The sequence below is a fragment of the Embiotoca jacksoni genome, unplaced genomic scaffold, assembly GCF_022577435.1.
Source record: "Embiotoca jacksoni isolate LCO1_2020_lvr unplaced genomic scaffold, fEmbJac1.0.p SCAF_10, whole genome shotgun sequence".
Classification (NCBI taxonomy): Eukaryota; Metazoa; Chordata; class Actinopteri; family Embiotocidae; genus Embiotoca; species Embiotoca jacksoni.
The window spans coordinates 19,612,264-19,631,007 of record NW_027185230.1 but is presented as its reverse complement, the minus strand read 5'-3'; the positions used below and the strand labels follow the sequence as shown (position 1 = coordinate 19,631,007).

The 18,744-nt window shown below is 46.2% G+C and overlaps 2 protein-coding genes across 2 annotated transcripts; one reads left to right on the top strand and one right to left on the bottom strand.

Annotated features, from left to right (window-relative positions):
* The first annotated feature begins 1,909 nt into the window (after positions 1 to 1,909).
* mlana (melan-A) lies at positions 1,910 to 4,498 on the top strand. Its single transcript, XM_069172378.1, has 5 exons — positions 1,910 to 1,991; positions 3,008 to 3,100; positions 3,310 to 3,406; positions 3,583 to 3,690; positions 4,182 to 4,498. Exons 2-5 carry the CDS (start codon positions 3,012 to 3,014, stop codon positions 4,248 to 4,250), a joined length of 363 nt encoding a protein of 120 aa, XP_069028479.1. The 5' UTR covers positions 1,910 to 1,991; positions 3,008 to 3,011; the 3' UTR covers positions 4,251 to 4,498.
* A 301-nt stretch (positions 4,499 to 4,799) lies between these two features.
* Positions 4,800 to 16,529, bottom strand: LOC138212076 (uncharacterized bromodomain-containing protein 10). Its single transcript, XM_069172321.1, has 10 exons — positions 15,994 to 16,529; positions 13,874 to 14,517; positions 13,345 to 13,545; positions 11,622 to 13,243; positions 11,422 to 11,483; positions 11,169 to 11,258; positions 10,911 to 11,026; positions 10,458 to 10,675; positions 7,862 to 9,880; positions 4,800 to 7,241 (listed from the first exon to the last, which is right to left on the bottom strand). The coding sequence occupies exons 2-10, from the start codon at positions 14,491 to 14,493 to the stop codon at positions 5,320 to 5,322; spliced, it is 6,870 nt and encodes a 2,289-aa protein (XP_069028422.1). The 5' UTR covers positions 14,494 to 14,517; positions 15,994 to 16,529; the 3' UTR covers positions 4,800 to 5,319.
* Positions 16,530 to 18,744: the final 2,215 nt, after the last annotated feature.

The window sequence follows — 18,744 nt, the reverse complement described above, 5'->3', positions numbered from 1 at the left end:
GTGGAGCGTGTTTTAAACCTCCGTCATGGTTCAGGATCTGGTGGAGCGTGTTTTAAACCTCCGTCATGGTTCAGGATCTGGTGGAGCGTGTTTTAAACCTCCTTCATGGTTCAGGATCTGGTGGAGCGTGTTTTAAACCTCCTTCATGGTTCAGGATCTGGTGGAGCGTGTTTTAAACCTCCTTCATGGTTCAGGATCTGGTGGAGCGTGTTTTAAACCTCCTTCATGGTTCAGGATCTGGTGGAGCGTGTTTTAAACCTCCTTCATGGTTCAGGATCTGGTGGAGCGTGTTTTAAACCTCCTTCATGGTTCAGGATCTGTGGTGGAGCGTGTTTTAAACCTCCTTCATGGTTCAGGATCTGGTGGAGCGTGTTTTAAACCTCCTTCATGGTTCAGGATCTGGTGGAGCGTGTTTTAAACCTCCTTCATGGTTCAGGATCTGTGGTGGAGCGTGTTTTAAACCTCCTTCATGGTTCAGGATCTGGTGGAGCGTGTTTTAAACCTCCTTCATGGTTCAGGATCTGGTGGAGCGTGTTTTAAACCTCCTTCATGGTTCAGGATCTGGTGGAGCGTGTTTTAAACCTCCTTCATGGTTCAGGATCTGGTGGAGCGTGTTTTAAACCTCCTTCATGGTTCAGGATCTGGTGGAGCGTGTTTTAAACCTCCTTCATGGTTCAGGACTCCACACTAATTATCTGAAGAATAAATTGATGTTTTCACATCTGATGACGAACATTGTTCAAATCCGTTCATCTCACGGGTGACGTCGACATGTCGTCACAACAAACACACGAACAGTCAGCCAATCAGCTGACTGCCTCCCACTGGAACCTTAACCATGCCTTGCCCAAAGGTTCTCCAGTCCTCCGGCATGCTCCAAACTAATTAAGGACGGAAGAGGTTTTGGTACAAGTGGACCTATAAAATAAAATCCCTTCATAGTGTGTACACGGTCAGCAATAAAGCTCCACTTCATCTGGAGACACATTAACACCATGTTAGTTTAATAAGCAGGTTTTGGTCTCCCCCTTGTGGAGATTTATTTTTATGGTTATGCAGATTAAAGCAAACTTTTTGACTAACTTCCTGTCTGAGTGTCTCACTTTTTCCAGTTAACCCATCTTTAGATTGTGACATTACCAGTTAGATGATGGTGAATGGATGTGCAACAAAACAGCAATAAAAGCTATAAAACTAAGAAGGAGCCTGTAATAAATGTTCCATTTACTGTTCATTAATTATTTAATTAAAGATTAAGATTCAGGAATACCCAAAGCTCAGCATGTCCAGGGACAAACACACGTTTGACTCTTTTAAAAGTGTGTAGCTGTCGATGAACCACACACTAAAATAAATCACCATGAATACACTGAACAAAACAGGCATGAGCAATGTCGGTGTAAATGAACAACGTTGTGTTTCCTTTGCTGAACCCTTGTTTGGAAATTTGAAAAATACGTTGACATCATGACTTAAAAGTGTACAGATTTGTGAAGTTGCTTTTAAGACATTTTCAGCTATATTTTACGACACAATCATGAAGTGTAACACAGTTTTGATAACTACAGGCCAATTTCTTTATTTTTTGTTATCATGTTCTGGATTAAAAAAATGTTAAGATCTATAGTCTATATAGGTTTATAAATTCAATGTAGCTTTTGTATTATGGTGGCCTATTTGTAAATAACAATAAGCCCTGTTCACACACACTTGCTCCCTCATGGAAGGCCGACAGCTGACGCCTCGAGTTTCAGAGTGGATAATAATGTTGCGTTCAGGGCCGCGGGGTTTCACGGTAATTACTCCGCTTCAATGGGTTTAACCATGAGTCTCCAACCCGTGACGGTCATGAGGGTTTTCTGCCCCTCTCTGCTCGTCGGTTGGCACTCTGAGGCAGCGGAGGAGAATAACACGGAGCTCCGTGGACGCAGGCTTTTTGAGAAGGCATCCCAACCAGAGGAACTCTTTTCTGCATCCAGATCTCTATTTTGGTAAGGAAATGATTTGTCTTACTTTTTTCTTGAAAAGCCCTGCAGGCATAATGTAGAATACTTTCTACAGAGCAGGAAGATGCCTCTTGATTCGTTGGGCTCCATCTAATGCTGCCGCAACAGGTGTCTGTGATCAAGAGGAGCAGGGCCATTTTGCATTAAAAAGTGGTTTACTGTTTATTACTGTGACACAACCTGTTAATTCACAATGATTATAGGCTACTTTCACTGCCCAGATATTATGCTTTTTAAAGTCGTTAGGCAGCCAAAGTAGGCTATAGTTACAAAACTATTCATCAAGTCTGTTTTATTTGCACCACATCAAACAGAAATTAAAAAAAAAAAAAAATTCAGATAGACTTGAAACATTTAAGCAATTAAAGACAAAATAACTATACTGAAGAAAGTTATGGATTTGATGTGAAATGTAAAAGAGGGCTTTTTGTTTGAAATAAAGGCTTTTGCTTTGAAATAAATGCAGGAAGTTGCAGCATTCAGTTTAATATTGTCACTCATCATCAGTGACATGACATTTTATCAGGACTGGCCCTGTAGGTTGAGCATGAAACCATACATGGTTGGGATTAAATTAAAGTACAGAGAACTGACGGGACTGTTTGACCCTAAAAAGATAGAATACACTATTTTCTGCTGAAAAACTTTTCAATCTGAGCAGACAATTTCACAGTGAACGTTTTCATGGCGGTTCAGTGTCTCTACACTAAGTACGCTACTACATTTGGTTGTTTACAGGTTTTCGGCCTCCCTGTGTAGAAAGATGTTGAGCGATGTGCCTGATAGAAGCATCGGCCTAATGCTCAATACAACAGACTGGTTTATCAATACCTGACACAATAGTCCAGTTTTGACTATAAAGACGATTCTTTTATTTACAATCCAGTTACAAAATAAATAAAAAAGTGTATTCACTGAATATGGGTATGTAAAATGTTTTAAATAATCACTATGTTTCTGTATTGTACTTGTTTATAAAATGATTTTGTGTTGACTTTCAGCTTGATGAGGTGCAATCATAGAGACAGGATGCCTCGTGGAGACTTCAACGTTTATTTTGCCAGCAGCAGACGAGGAAACGTCAGAGCTGAGGAGTATGTGTTTATTCATCTTAAAATTAGTGATGTAAATGAAGTTATGGTCACCTGCAGGCCAAGACTCAAAGCCTTGGTTGTTACATAATCTTTTTTTTACTCTCATCAGCCTCCAGATCTTCTTCATATGAATCTACTGCCAGATCAATACTGTAGATAAAGGTCTTAACTAAACCTGTTTTCTGTCTGAATTGCGTGGCGGGTCCCAGGGCAGTGGGCATAGCTCTGCTGGTGGTCATCCTGGCAGCAGCCCTGATCCTGGGCTGCTGGTACTTGAAGAAGAGGAGCGGCTACAAACTAATCAGGGTGAGACAATCGCATTTCACTGTAATGAATCACCATCATTCACATTAAAGTGATGATTTATGCGTGTTATTCCAACCAGTAAAAGCAGGTGTGTCATGTTTCTGTAAAATTACCAATTACTAATTAATTTTGTTTGTGTCATTTCATTTTGAAACACATCTCTCCATTTCCGGCAGAGCCCCCGATCAGGTTCATCACGTTACACGAGAGGCCAGCACTCAGAGGCTGGACCTTCAGCAGATAACAAGATGCCTCTCACTGACTTTGGCAGCTTCCGACCTGTGGTGAGAGATCGGCAGTCACCCCGCGGCTTACTTAACTGGAAAAATACTAGTTGGCATCTTAATTTTGAAGAGATATCATTTTAAATAGACCAGTCAACAATGGGCAGACTCTAACTCTGTGCAGCCTGACATTCCAGACAGAGAGCACTTGTTTAATACAAAGCTTCAGGGAGTTGTGAACAAAGTGTTGAGCACGTGAAGCTGATGCAATGAATGCCTGAAGGAGATTATTATGTCAGCAGACTAGGAGTAGGATTTAAAAATGTTCCATTCCAAAGGAAAGCACATACAGTATATCCACGTAGGCTGGACAAGTCAGACAACGAGGTCAGCACACTTGTTCCAGACAGCAGGCTGAATTCTGTGTTTACATTTTGTATTTGATATAATAATTAGGAAGCTAGCGTTGGATTCGCTTTTCAATACTGTTCAAACACGATCGACGTTTAGTGAAAATAAATAACCCTTTTACTCGTTATGCTCTTTTCCAGGTTCCCAATGCGCCTCCAGCCTATGAAAAGATTTCCTCAGGGCCACTGCCTCCTCCCTACTCCCCCTGAAGGACTTCTCAAGAAGACAAACAGATGTCGAAAGAGGACAGAAAAACACCAACCAGAGGACCAACTCTACACTTGATTAGTTGTCTAATGATATATACTCTGCTGTCGCTATCAATATGGTTCCAAATGCTTTGTAGCTAAATATATCAATAGCTAAAACTATGATATCTCTCACTTTGTAAAATTACATGTATTCATTGTATTTCATGTATTTTATACACCATAGGTTGTTTCAATAAACAACAACAAAAAACAAAACAAAACAAAAAAAAAAATCCAATTTGTGTGTATAAGGAAGCAGCTCGAACACTTGGTCGGGACGGTCGCATTATTTATTTCCATGCAGCAACGTCCACAATTGTTTAATGAAAACATACCTAGTAAATATTTTTGAAAAATCTATATGATAAAAATAAATAAATGTGACTTCAAAACATGTATATGGGCTAAAACATGTAGTACAAATTTGTGTATTAGTTTACTTATATTTCTAAAAAGTAAAATGTGGTATTCAAACAGTTACTAGTTGAAAAAAAGGACAAGACAGACTGAATGCAGACGGATGTATTTTTTTTAAAAACTGACAGATAAAGTAGAGCAAGTTGTATTGATAAATAGAAAACCAGTTAATACTTACTGAAGTAGTATCTAATGGTACTGAAAAGTTAGATAAAAAATAAAAGCTCAACTTGAAATCTATTTTATCTACCTTCCCATTTAATTTATTTGTTATAACTGTTTTTAATTACTGGCCGTGAAGTAAAGAAAGGAAAGTCAAGAGTCTACAACATTCATATGAGCACAACCTCAGTAGTTTCCACTCGAGAAAACCATCACAGTATACATTTTCAGTCTGTCTGATTGAGCGAGTTTACATATAAGATGATGTAACCAGAGGGAATAACCTACTGTATCCTAAATGTAAGTTATGAGACAAACTATAGCTGGAAAAGCAGGTTTTAAACCAACCTCAGAATTACTGTAAGCAACAGATAGGAGCTCTGCCAAAACTAAGCAGTTGAAAAGTGGTATCTGAACCCTGGCATAGCTGGCACAGTCTCAACTTGGTTCACTTTGTGTGGGCCTGTGAAGGCTGTAAAGAGGAATCATGTGTTTGTAGTGCTCCAGTGGAACTGTTGGAGGAAATCAGCAGTGCATCCAGAGGGTTGGGGCAGGCAGTCAGCTCTGCTGGATGAACCTGGCACTGAATGGAGCTCAAAACAGCACCATCAGGACTAATGAGCAGCTTGGATGCTATATTGGTATGCGTACCCAAGGCGGAAGTCTGCAGAGAGTGTTTTCCAAGTGCTTGATTGGTCAGTACCACAGGTGGGTGGACGGTGTTGTTTGTCTTCGGTGAAGTGATTGGTTGAGCTTGAGTGACTATTACAGTGGTGCTGGATGAAGACGTCATCCCCACAGTCGCCGTTTCAAAGGTGCTGGCGGTGCTTCCGATCGGGGGAACAGTGGCGACGGGCAGCGTCTGCGTCCTCGACACTGAACTTACAATTGGTGGGACCGCCACCGTCGGCAATACTTGTGTCCGCGTGCCAACGAGCACCGGTTGCATTATGGACAACTGTTTTTTGATCAAAGCGTGGCCCGGTCCTGTATAGTCATGCGGTTGAGCGGTGGAGGGGGCTGCCATTCGAACTGCTGTCTGCTGGGGCTGTACGCCGGGGCCCAGGAGAGAACAATGCAGCGCCGGTGTGTCTGCTACTACGGGAGCTGCAGCTGAGGAGAGGGATGGAGGAGCCGGTATGACAGGACACGGCAGGGCAACAGCTGAAGGGCTCGGTAATGTAGGCAAGGACGATAGAGGTCCTGACGATCTGGGCTGGGGAGGTGCTACAGCAGGTGAAATGGTCGATGAAAAATCAGCTTGCACGGGCGTGCCAGCAGCTAACCCGATCGTAGCCAGTGCTGAACCAAGAGCGGCGGTACTAGTTACAACTGGGGAAACCAAGGCTGGTACACTGCCTACCCTCGGTGAAGAGGAGACCAGAGAGGGTGAACCAACAGGAGGTAATGCAAAGGTACCGGCCTGTGCAGTAGTCAACTTAGGCAGAACCGACACGAGATTTGTTTTACTGGGTAATAATATGGAGCCCAGGCCAGGCGCTCTGACTGGTCTGACATTAGGACTGGAAGCTAGCAGTGACGGACCAACAGCAGGCGTGCATGCTACAAAAGGAGAACTTGCGGCTGACACACCAGGCAGCCTAGCGGGGGATTGGGGTAAAACTGGTGCACGAGGGGCTACAGTGGCATGGCTTTCCCCGTGGGGAGGTACTGATGCTCCAGTGCTGGGAACACTGGCAGTAGGCACTTGTTGTGGTGCAGGGCTAGAGATAATAAGGACATGGCTGCCTGGACCCAAACCCTGGGGAGGGACTACAAAGCATGCATTGTTGAGAAGGATCTGCGTGCCAGCAGCGAGGGGTGTGGAGGTGTTGATGACTATTCTCTGCTGGATCGTACCAGTAGCAGAGCTGGTAAATGGGGAACAGGTGGTTGGTGCAGAGGAGAGTGAGCTTTGGGATTTATTGTGAACAGAGGGGAATAAGAAGGTGTTTTCTTCACCAATGCTACTTTGGATATAAGAGGGCTGAAGGTCCAGAACGGGGGAGGAGGTTTGGGCTGGGCTACTCCCCACGGTGGTGGGTACCTGAGCAGGAGAGCTGCTGGACAGGATGCTTGCAGGCATCCCGATGTCCTCTCTAATCATGTTTCTCGGAGGCAGACCGACAACAGTAGATGTAGAACAGCTTGTTGGGGAGATCACAGAGAAGGAAGAGACACCCTGAAGCTGAGAGCTGTTGGTCAGAGGACTGTGAGAGATAAGATGGGGAGAACCAAGCGGACTTGTTCCTGGGACCAGTCCAGTGGTGGTGGCTGTTGGACAGCATGTACCGGAGACAGGAGAATGTGACAGGGCGCCGATAGTCCGTCCAATAGTTGTCGTCTTCCCCGACAACTGGATTTGAACCCCTGGTGACACATAAAGACATTTTGTTTAATAGCTCAACGTGGTAATGGAACTATAATTGAGTCATGAGTACTTCATACAACATTTAGATTTGGGATTAGTTCTTTGGTAAAGTAGAAGTAGCAGTAATTTGTTCTCTTGAGACAATTGTATTGTTTACACGGCTCTCCTTACCTCTGATGAAAAGGGCCCTTCGCCTACAATTATCTTGCATATTGACATAATGTCTAACCTAACAAAGCAGCATCCGACTAGTCTTCTGTGGTTCTAACTGAATCTTTATTTAGTGATTTTAAATTTCAGCACTTCAGGATCATAGGCTGTACATAATTTATACCCTACAGACGATGACACCAACAAAACACAAATTTATCAATGAGATTAAAGTTTGACCAATAATTTATAGTCTGATCTATTCATATATATTTCTTGCTTTACTTCTGTGTCAACATAGGATTTAATGACATCTACAAAAGCTCCACTTTGCTCCAACTACATTATAAAGTCTACATGAATGAATGAATTATGTCCCGTTGTTGCGAATGTGACAAACTGAATCAAACACAAGACACAGAAAAACATAAAAGGAATTAGAGTAAACGATCCTATCAAACAAACCCACCCGAGGGCAGCGTGATGTTCTTGGCTTTGGACGAGGCCCCTGAGCCGACAGAGCTGATAGGCTGGCCTGCGTTTAATCCCGTCTTCTGAGTCGGACTTGATATCGGAGCGGTCAGCGCCGGCCCACTGGGCCCCGATGCCTTCGCCTGCTTTGGAATGCTTCCCGTGAAGGTGGTGGAAGACGTCACCGTTGGTTGGCTTATGAACATGACTCTTGAACTTGCAGGTGTGCCTTTGGATGAGACCACATGGGAGACGGAGGAAGAAGACGGCGTAACCAGAATGAATTTAGCAACTTGGGATCTGTCGTCCGTGCTGGCTCGTTTCACACCAGTCTTGCTGATGAAGTCTTGTGTAAGAACTTGGGGAACACCCGGCTTACACAGTGACGGGACGACGACGGTGTTTTTTACCCCTGGAGCTGGAAAATGACAACTTCCAGCAGCTGTCTGTGCAAGCTGGGAAATCTTTGTGGCAACTGTGGAACCAGCGGAGGTACTGCAGCCTGGACTTAAAGCAACAGCGGTGCCGGCGGTCTGGCTTCCTGGGCCTGTTACGGGAAAGCTACCAGCGACTGCAGTGAGCATGGGATTTGTCACAGCGGGAGGGGAATTTAATACTGAAGGAACCTGTTTGTGGGGTTGGGCCACCGAGATACTCGTCACACCTGGGACGGTGGAAGCGGACGTCTGCGAGGGAGTAGAAAGAGTCTGTGACGTTTTGGATACAAGGAAGGCTTTAAACTGAGGCGAAATAGTAATGACTGGACTCGAGGGAAAAGACCCAAGTGCATTCTGGTCTGAGGACGTTTGGACTTTGACAATGCCCGTGTTACCTCCTCTGGTTGTTACCAGGATGGACTGAGAGTCACGGATGCACACAGTCTTAAGCTCCTGTTTGGGGTCTGTTGATTTTACAGGCTCAGTAGAACGTGCACTGGAAGGAGTGGTGATGGATGAAGGGTTTGGCTTGACACCGTACGGTGTGGCTTGTGTAGCTTGGACACTGCATACTGGAGCACCCTTAAACGCTGCTGTGTTCAGGGCACTGTGTTGCAGATGAGGTGAAATAGGAGGAGGCCTCACAACCCTGCCACCTTTCAGAGGAGCCACTTGCTGAACAGGGATTCTGTTTTCAGGGATGCTAAACCCAGGCACATCGGTGGACATACATAAAGGGCTGGTCACTTTTGAAACTGCGACCTGAACGCCCTTGGTCTGCTGTAAAGAGGACGCCTTTGCTTCAGTTTTCTGAATGAGAAGGTTAGAAGGCAGAATGACCACTTGCTGCATGACCTTCTCCCCGGTGTTCTGGTCCATGACAGGCTGAACAGACACCTTGATTGGGCTGCTGCTGTCTTTCCTTACAAGGTGACCCAGTCCCTCAGTTACCTTGTACACCACTTGGATGGGATTTTTTGGTAGACTCTGGCTTGGTTTGGCCTGTGGTAATTTAGAAATAGCTGCTGTCTCAGCGACCAGTCCTGGCTGCCCATGTCCTTGCATCTGCTGTGGTCCTTGTGCCTGCATTTGTTGAGAGTTCTGCAGGAAACTGGATGGAGAACTTTGTGCTTTTGAAGGTTTTGTGTTAACCCCTGCAGAGGTAGGAAGGGAAACCAAAGACCCTTTGCTCTGTCCATGTCTGTTGTTAACACCTTGGCAATCAGCAGGCCGTTTCATTAAGGTCACTTTGTTTCCCACACTCTTAGCCAGCAGGGTGGGGATGGGCGTGTAGCCCTTAGGTAGTCCACTGGTGGGGTGGAGGATGGGGATTCGGGGGCACACGGAAGTATGGGCTGGCACCCTTGCTGCCCATGCTGAATCCCTGGATTGATTTGTTGGGATCAGTTCAGATGTAGGCTGTGGTCTACAGTCGGCAGCAGCACTGTCGACAGTCTGAACTCTTGGCAGCAGACTGCTGCTTTTCTCTGGACTGGCCAGAGGGTGTTTTAAGTGGTTAACAGGTACACCGGTCATATTTTTCTCTCCAGCAGAGTCAGCCACAAATTCCCTGGTGCTTGCTAAGAAAATAAAAGAGATGTATATTAGAGATGCACTGATAAGTCAGAAATATTATTATCTATAGGGAGGTGGACCGAAAAGTTGAGAAACTGTTCCTATTGCAATCAAACAGAGAGCAGCACAGTGATGTGCACAGAGCAGGAGAAAGCAAATAATTTCATGAGTATTCCAAGTTCTGTCGCTTGATCAACATCAGCACCTCTGAATTTGTCACTCGTGGTACGTGCAAACATTTGCAATGACGGTATGTTCCTGAAACTTGAGCAGCGAGCTTAAATTTTGTGTCAAATGTTTAGGGAACAGAAAGAGATCCCAAAGAGCCAAATCCAGTGAGTTGGGGTAATGGGGAGCAGAAACTGTTTATAGCTTCTCCCTGCTACATGCAGCGATATCACTGTACCGTGCTGCATTCAACACAAACACAACATCAGACGTTTTTGATTGCCCCTAATAGGTATAATTGACAGGTTTTGACATTCATTTCAAATCCTTTAGGGCAGTTGAGTAACCTCATATCAGTATAATTTATCTGCATAACTGCCATTGGCACTAGGAAAAAACTATTAATGACTTTACCTCCACTCCAAAGGCCTCTGGGAACCATATGTTCCAGGTCTTCCTCTTCTGATCTTCTATAATGATCCAAGAGTGAACACCCATCCTTCCCCAAGTCCCCTTCTTCATCTTCATCATCATCATCATCATCTGACGATGATGAAATACACTCCTCACGCACAAAGTTGTTGTACTCTGGGTGTTTCTTGAAATCATCAAATTCCTTTTTCAATCGAAGCCTGATGTAGAAACAAAAGAGGAAATAATGGAGCAAGAATTTCTTTCCATTTCAGCAACGATTGGATAAAAATCAGCTGTTTATTCAAAGTTGTGGTCATTATGCTTCGTGCTGGTCATATGAGCCCAAACTGCTCAACATCAGCTATGAGTTTAAGATCAAACTTTTGATCGAAGAAAAAAAAAAAAAAAAGATTTTGATGAAGGTATTATCAAATCATGGCGTAAATGTCCAACCTGTTCCTTTGGTAGGCTTTGACAAGTTTGGGTTCCCAGGGTGAAAGCTCATTCAGTAGTCTGATTAGAGTGCTGTGGAGGTCTTTCACTGCTTCCCTCCTGAAATACCACCGACCCTGTCGGTTCAAACATACAAAGGAAAACTTAGTCAAGTCACCAACATTTAAATGTGAGAAAATAAACATTGAATTCTCTACTAAATGCAGATAGATCTGCAGTATGTGAGAAAATCATCTCGATAGAATGACTGTCGCCTACCAATCTCTTTTTTGTGCTCTCCAGATCATCCAGCTCATCTTCTGTCCTACTGATGAGCTCCCGCAGTTCCTCCAGACTGGTGCAAACCAACTGCATAGCGGACAAAACAGGGGCAGAAGAATGGCGAGGCTTAAATCAAGACTTTAAAATAGTTCTGAAATAGTTTTTTTTTTTTTTTTAAATGTCTCTCATTCAATAACGTATAAAATATACACAGCTGAATAAAAAAGATTGTATATTTAAGTGTGACTACCTTAAATGATGGCTCAACTGGAGGTTCATCTTTAAATTTTTTTGAAGACTCAGGATTTTTTCCTGTCAACAAGATAGCAGATAGTAATCAAACAAGTGATTATTAAAAAATAAACACATTGCTTTGTGGCTATAAATGCAGACTTACAAATGAGCGTGATGCAACACCAAAAGAAACTGACACAAACTGTTTTTCCTCACCTGTTTTATGTTTTTTCTTTGTGTCTTTTCTCTTGATTGCTGTGGCAACTTTCCGCACCGCAGACTTGGCAGCGTCGGCCGTGGACATCCTCACCCTGTCCACATGCTGCAGCTGCTTGTGCTCTCCTTTCACCCTCAGCAGCTGTTCCCTGCCTCGCTTTTTCTTCCGCTTTTTTTTTTTTGTCCAGATTTTGTCATTCACCCTCTCTTCACTTGAATTTCGAGTGCTCTCCGAAGACAACTGTGTCGCCAGCCCTGATGTGCTAACGGAGCAGTCGCGCTCCTCACATTTGACATTACTAGTTTTGCTTTCACAACATTCTAAACAGGAAGATCTTTGGTGTCCCCGACTCGGACTCGCTGCCTCCAAAGGTTTCATTGGCGAGGGCAGGTTGACGGAGCGAGCGGGGGACCTCCCCGTGTAGCTGTGCTCCCCTACATTCAGACAGGGATCTTGTATTTCTGCTTTAATGGTGCGCACTGAACCCAATGAGAATCCCTGCTTCTCCTTAAATGTGCGTTTCTTGGATTGACGCTCCACATCTAAAGTCTCGTCCTTCATATTCATTTTCACACCACCTCTCCCACCAGGACCGACGTGTGCGAGGGATGAGGAGTCCATGTGTATTTTTAAGTCCAATTTAGAGTCTTCATAGGAGTCTCCATCAGAGGACCCTGAATCAGACACCTCTTCCTTCATCAGCGACCAAGATTTAAACCTCTGCATATCTTTGTCTCCATTTCCATTTTCCTTTTTGAAATCCCAGAGTGTCTCTGTTGTCCCTTTTCCAAACTCACCAGACTCTCCTGTGTCCATGGCGACTCCATAACACCCATTGTCATTTTTATCCCCCTCATCCTTCATCCCATCCGACTCCTCAGCCTCCGTCGCTGGCTCCATTTCAACCCTTTTCACCCATACAGAAGGAAGGGGGAATGGCGGGGGTGTGCTGGGACTCTGGCAATAGATTCTCAGGTCTGCCCCACAGAAATGTGGGAAATGTATATAGGCATTCTCTTTGCTGTCATAGCCCAAAATAGACTCCCTACATTCATGGATGGGCTGAGCCAACACAGCATCCTGCACATCCCTCTGTGTCTCATACACATGGTCACACAGTGCCTTCAGCAGCCACACTCGTTGGTAGAAGGACAACAAGTGAAAGGGTCTCTCCTCCAAAGGACTCACTTCCCCCAGGGTGCTGAAAAACTGGTGGCAAAGACCCAGCTGTTCAGCCCGACGGGGCTGGTCATGTGACGCGCCGACGGCTCGATACCAACCCACGACGCGCTGCCGTAGCTCTGACTCCCAGCGGCGGTAAGGCAGGGCAGGTCGGCGGTGCAGAGTGGCCCTCCGCTGTGGGGGGGACAGCAGGGAAGACATGATTTTGGAGAGGAGCAGGCTGCAGCGGGGCATCAGCAAACAGCGCTCCAGCTCAAAAAATACAATCTCGGGGAGGTTGAGGGCCGTCTGAGCCAGGCAAAGGAAGTGCCCGACAGCAGGGAGCTCCCAGAGGGTGTCCACCGTCAGGGGGGAGGTCTGGGACAGCAGGTTCCGCTCCCATTCGTCCACCTCCTTGGCTGACATCTCTTCTGCCTCTTTCTTCTCAAGCTCACGTTGCCTGAAGAGGAAGAATTACTTAATTTCCCCAAAACCCACTTGCAACAAGAGTTTTTTTTTTTTTGTTTTTTTTTTATCTTCTCTTTTCAAATACTCACTTACCTCTTTTCCTCCTTCGCCCTCTGCTGCTCCTCCAGCCGTAGGCTCTGTACCATGAGAGACTCATGCCCACCGACGATGATGGTGGCCAGGCTGCGAGGTGCCAGTCTCCTCCTGGTGGTGGTGCCACCCGAGCCCCGTTCCTCCTCCGCACCAAAACGACCTTTAGAAGTCATGGCCAAGGTCGTCTTTTCTCGCAGCGTCCTAGTTTGACATAGGGGAGAAAAAAAAACAGACGTGCCGGTGATTAAAGCTGCTCGATAATAACGGTCAAGATTGATGGAAGTAAAACAAACAAAAAAAAGTTTCTACATGCAACACATTTTTCTAATAATAGGATGGTTGTGGGATCATATTTCGCTGCTGAGTGGACTCACATTTTTTCATTATCATTGTCATTAATAGGCTGGAAACTTATTTGAAATATCACCGAGCATTATGACATCGAAGACATCTTCAGGGGATCTATGACTTCAGCCATATGATGCGTTGGACATTTGCCAGCGAAGCGATTTGTTGACACAATCGTTACCTGGACAGCAACGTGAGCTTCTGCTCCAGCATGACTTCCAGCTTCTGAGCCTGTTTGGAGATCCAGTGGTCCACGCCGTGATAGCGGTAACAGTTCTCCAACATCAGCCTGAAGTCTGCGACGAACTCCGTTATGGTCTCGTACTCCCGGCCGACGAACTTCTCCTCTATCCTCCGCAGGCACATCGACTGCCGGAGCTGCGACTGGCCGCGGCCTTTGACCCCTCCGACGCCCCGCTGGGCCTCCTGGTGGCCGACGGGATGGAGGAAGGGGCCGGTGATGCCCTTGTGCTTGTCCAGGAGAAAGCCAGTGAATATCCTGTAGGCTTGCTGGACCTCGTAGTTCATGTCCTCCTCGAAGCTGTTGCTGTTGGTGGAAACGCAGACTTCAGGCAGCGAGAGATCGCTGGTGGAAAACTCTGACAGGCCGTCGGCGCTCAGGGCCAGGTGGTAACCCTCCGCAGTCACATCTCCGCTGCCCGGACAGTGTAACGCCACCACAGTCTCGATTTCACAGGTGCCATTAGTGAGCCCGTCCTCAGCGGTGCTGCTCACCCACTTGGACTGGGAGGACATCATGTGAGAGGCGGGCTGCTGGGCTGCCGAGTCCTGGTCCGACATGTCCTCCTGGTCCACGACACACACCTGCAGTGGGGGACCAGTGGTGTTAATGACAAAATCATGTTTGCAAACAACAATCCCGCATGTAGTAACGGACCAGACCTGTCCCCCATGTAGTAACGGACCAAACCTGTCCCCCATGTAGTAACGGACCAGACCTGTCCCCCATGTAGTAACGGACCAGACCTGTCCCCCATGTAGTAACGGACCAAACCTGTCCCCCATGTAGTAACGGACCAAACCTGTCCCCCATGTAGTAACGGACCAGACCTGTCCCCCATGTAGTAACGGACCAGACCTGTCCCCCATGTAGTAACGGACCAAACCTGTCCCCCATGTAGTAACGGACCAAACCTGTCCCCCATGTAGTAACGGACCAGACCTGTCCCCCATGTAGTAACGGACCAGATCTGTCCCCCATGTAGTAACGGACCAGACCTGTCCCCCATGTAGTAACGGACCAGACCTGTCCCTCATGTAGTAACGGACCAGACCTGTCCCCATGTTGTCCCAGACCTGTCCCTCATGTTGTCCCAGACCTCAGACCTGTCCCCCATGTTGTCCCAGACCTGTCCCAGACCTGTCCCCATGTTGTCCCAGACCTGTCCCTCATGTTGTCCCAGACCTCAGACCTGTCCCTCATGTTGTCCCAGACCTGTCCCCCATGTTGTCCCAGACCTGTCCCCCATGTTGTCCCAGACCTGTCCCAGACCTGTCCCCATGTTGCCCCAGACCTGTCCCTCATGTTGTCCCAGACCTCAGACCTGTCCCCCATGTTGTCCCAGACCTGTCCCCATGTTGTCCCAGACCTGTCCCCCATGTTGTCCCAGACCTGTCCCCCATGTTGTCCCAGACCTGTCCCAGACCTGTCCCCCATGTTGTCCCAGACCTCAGACCTGTCCCCCATGTTGTCCCAGACCTGTCCCAGACCTGTCCCCCATGTTGTCCCAGACCTCAGACCTGTCCCCATGTTGTCCCAGACCTGTCCCAGACCTGTCCCCCATGTTGTCCCAGACCTGTCCCCATGTTGTCCCAGACCTGTCCCAGACCTGTCCCCCATGTTGTCCCAGACCTGTCCCCCATGTTGTCCCAGACCTGTCCCAGTCAGCTGTAATCCTGCAGGATCCAAAACAAATCACTGCTCCGAGCCGTTCATGTCCAACAGCGCTCGGCTAAATTTGCTTTTTATTATAATGACACTCTTACAAACACGATGTGAAACACGGGGGTTGTTTGCTGACTGGATCCAACAACTAATCGCAGCTGAACTTACTTCGTCAAACATCTGATCTTTGAAAACTTTCCTTCTTCACCGCCGGATCGCTGGCTAGCTTAGCTTAGCTGTTAGCGGGCTAGCTAACGCTGCTCCAAAACAACAACAAGTAAACAAAGTTTGCGGGTAAACATGCAGTGACTCCTTCACATCGCGTCCTCACCACGTGCAAAATTAAGAGCAAAAACAACAGCGACAAGAGGCAGAATTTGTTTGAAGCCACGTACCTCGACGTGTTCAGCGGCCGCTCCGGCTCGCTAGCTCCGTTAGCGGGCTATTGTCTCCGCCCCGCGGCCTGCGGCCGCTCCGCTCCGGTCGGTGTCCGCTCGAACATGTCGGAGGAATTAAACGTCCGGAGGAATTAAATGTCCGGAGGAATTAAATGTCCGGCGGAATAAACGAAGACTTCTGCGGGAAAATCATGTCGTCATCGCGCGGAATGATGTCAGCGACAGCCGGGCGGCTTTTAGCACGAGCCGGAGCTGCGCGAGCTGGTTGTCCTGAACAGACGCGTCGCGGCGGCTCGACGCGGAGCTTCGCCGAGCTGAGCGAACTCTTCTCCGGGTGACCGCGACCTCATGACCCGGAGGAGCACCGCTTCACGGAGGAGCACCGCTTCACGGAGGAGACACCGCTTCACGGAGGAGCACCGCTTCACCACGTGTCGGGTCAAACGTGAAGGAAGCTGCGGGTCGAAGACGAACCAACTGCTGAAGCGTTGACTTCACTTCCACCGCGCGTGCAGCTGATGGATGTCAACGTGCAGCTGATGGATGTCAACGTGCAGCTGATGGATGTCAACGTGCAGCTGATGGATGTCAACGTGCAGCTGATGGATGTCAACGTGCAGCTGATGGATGTCAACGTGCAGCTGATGGATGTCAACGTGCAGCTGACGCAGCCGGCCGGTTTCCGCGTCGCACCGAGTTGTTTGTGGGACCGAGACCTACTTTTAAGATGCGTTATTAAAGCGTGCTGTGATGACGTGGAAACAACTGTCGTTCAACAACAACAACAACAACAACAACACTGAAGAGTTGCACATGTCGACAACAGCACTGTGTCAACAGCGTCTGTCACTCACAACTTTGAGCAATAAAGCGGGTTTTTTTTTTTTAAGTGATTTACATGAAGACAACTTGTCCATGTCAACTCCAGCACGGACGTGTCTCTTCTCACCGCTAGGGGGCGCGAGACACTCATGTACAACTTCTACGTACAGTTTCCGGTACAACGCTTGAGCGTCTTGTAATGAATTTGGTAAAAATGTGCCCTTTCTTTAGCCTCTCAGGTCGGCCTCACCTCAGGCTGTTGTACGTCCGTGGATATGATCATACTTGTCACTAGTGTGTTAATCGTAGAACAAGAGGCAGGATTTGTAACTTGCCAGAGAGTGTGCAGGGATTTGATATGTAAAATCTATTCATCACAAGATATAATACAGCTGTTGTGTCTTTTTTTTTAAAGTCATACAAGCAAAAGACAGAACATACAGCTTCAGAAAAGTGAGCAGATCTTAAACTGACTCTCCAGCTGGGACAGTTGTTAATTAAACAATGAGGCCACCAGGGGCTCTGCTTAACAGTGATTCTATCTCAGCTGGAGGTGTTGTAAGGCAGAGGGGGTTTCAGTCCAATGGAAGCATACAAAATGATGAAAAATACAGTAGTAAGAATGTGCATTGCGGTGATGTGTCGTTGTACTTGGGCACACAGACACAGACTGACCACTAACTGAGGAGGAGAAGACTTCTCGAAAAGATGTTATATGTCATTGTATTATAATGAATCACTGCAGCAGTAACAACATGGTGCGGTTTATCTCATGAAAACATTCTTAAGTGAGACACTAAAAGACATACAATTACATATTTTGCATCCTCTTCTGTCCTGTTAACCAAATTAAATGATGTTAAAATGTACGGCACTTAACTGCACAGGAAAACTGGGAAAGGTCAAATGGAAGTTTCTGTTTTTCTACACCAAGGTGCTACTCGACTGCTTCCTCTAAACTAGAGATAGGTGCCTGAGAGGTTTCTTTTTTTAGGCATATACTGTATGGCATGTATTTTGGCCCAATATACTATTAAATCATTTGGGGGAAATGTTTTCAAGCTTGAGGTACTTGCAATTTAATTGAGTTTTGCCATTCATTCTTTCACTCCACTACATTTCAGAAGGAAATATTCTACTCCATCATTTCTTTGACAGCTTTAGATGAAGTTTGACACAACGGATAACATACCAAGTTTTTAAATTACAACACTTTGTTTACGGTTAAACTAGAAGTTTCCAACCTTTTTGTCTTCTGACTTCTTACATAAGTCAGTAAAATATGTAATCCGGGTCACATTTCACATGTTTATGAGTTGTCAACAGCTTCACAAAATAGATGTGTTTTTTTCAATCTAAACTTCTCACATGGTTTCATTTCAATAAATGTTCAAATGATCCAATGTCTTACCAAAAAATAAATATCAGAGAAAAAGTAAAAAAAACTGATTTGTGTATCAGAACTTCGTTTTTCTTATTTCCTCTTCCAGTAAACAGCAACTGATGCTTCAGTATGAATCATCAAATGATGTCATACATAATAAAATATCATTCAGGGGGATCAAACCACCACTCTCCCTTCAGTACTTTGCTCCAACTGGTGGGCTACTTTTTCTTGGATTTTTCCTGCAGGACTTTGTGTGAAGGAGTATGTTCCTCCTGTAAAGGATGTGAATACACCATCAAACCCTGCTGGAAACCTCTGGTCTCCATGTTTGACCCCAGACGTAGAGGACTGTTGACATCCTGCTGCGTCTTTGTGCATTAAAGCCTACAACAGGAAACCACCGGTTCAATCCGTGAAAGGCGTGTAAATGTGAAACGAAGAGGTAATAGTGTGATTCCAAAAGTTGAATAAGGACTTTTGGGGGCCCAGAGTGAGCAGTGAAATGCAGATTTGCTCCACGGCTCGCGGTCGGTCGGACT

Bases quoted from the DNA above. Each gene is read 5' to 3' on its own strand.
- mlana (XM_069172378.1), top strand. From the start codon at position 3,012: ATGAGGTGCAATCATAGAGACAGGATGCCTCGTGGAGACTTCAACGTT. The intron at 3,407-3,582 runs GTGAGACAATCG...CATTTCCGGCAG, and splicing joins GCGGCTACAAACTAATCAGG to AGCCCCCGATCAGGTTCATC. The intron at 3,691-4,181 runs GTGAGAGATCGG...GCTCTTTTCCAG, and splicing joins TTGGCAGCTTCCGACCTGTG to GTTCCCAATGCGCCTCCAGC.
- LOC138212076 (XM_069172321.1), bottom strand. From the start codon at position 14,493: ATGTCGGACCAGGACTCGGCAGCCCAGCAGCCCGCCTCTCACATGATG. The intron at 11,259-11,421 runs GTAGTCACACTT...TCCGCTATGCAG, and splicing joins CAGTTGAGCCATCATTTAAG to TTGGTTTGCACCAGTCTGGA. The intron at 9,881-10,457 runs GTAAAGTCATTA...TTATTTTCTTAG, and splicing joins CAGAGGCCTTTGGAGTGGAG to CAAGCACCAGGGAATTTGTG.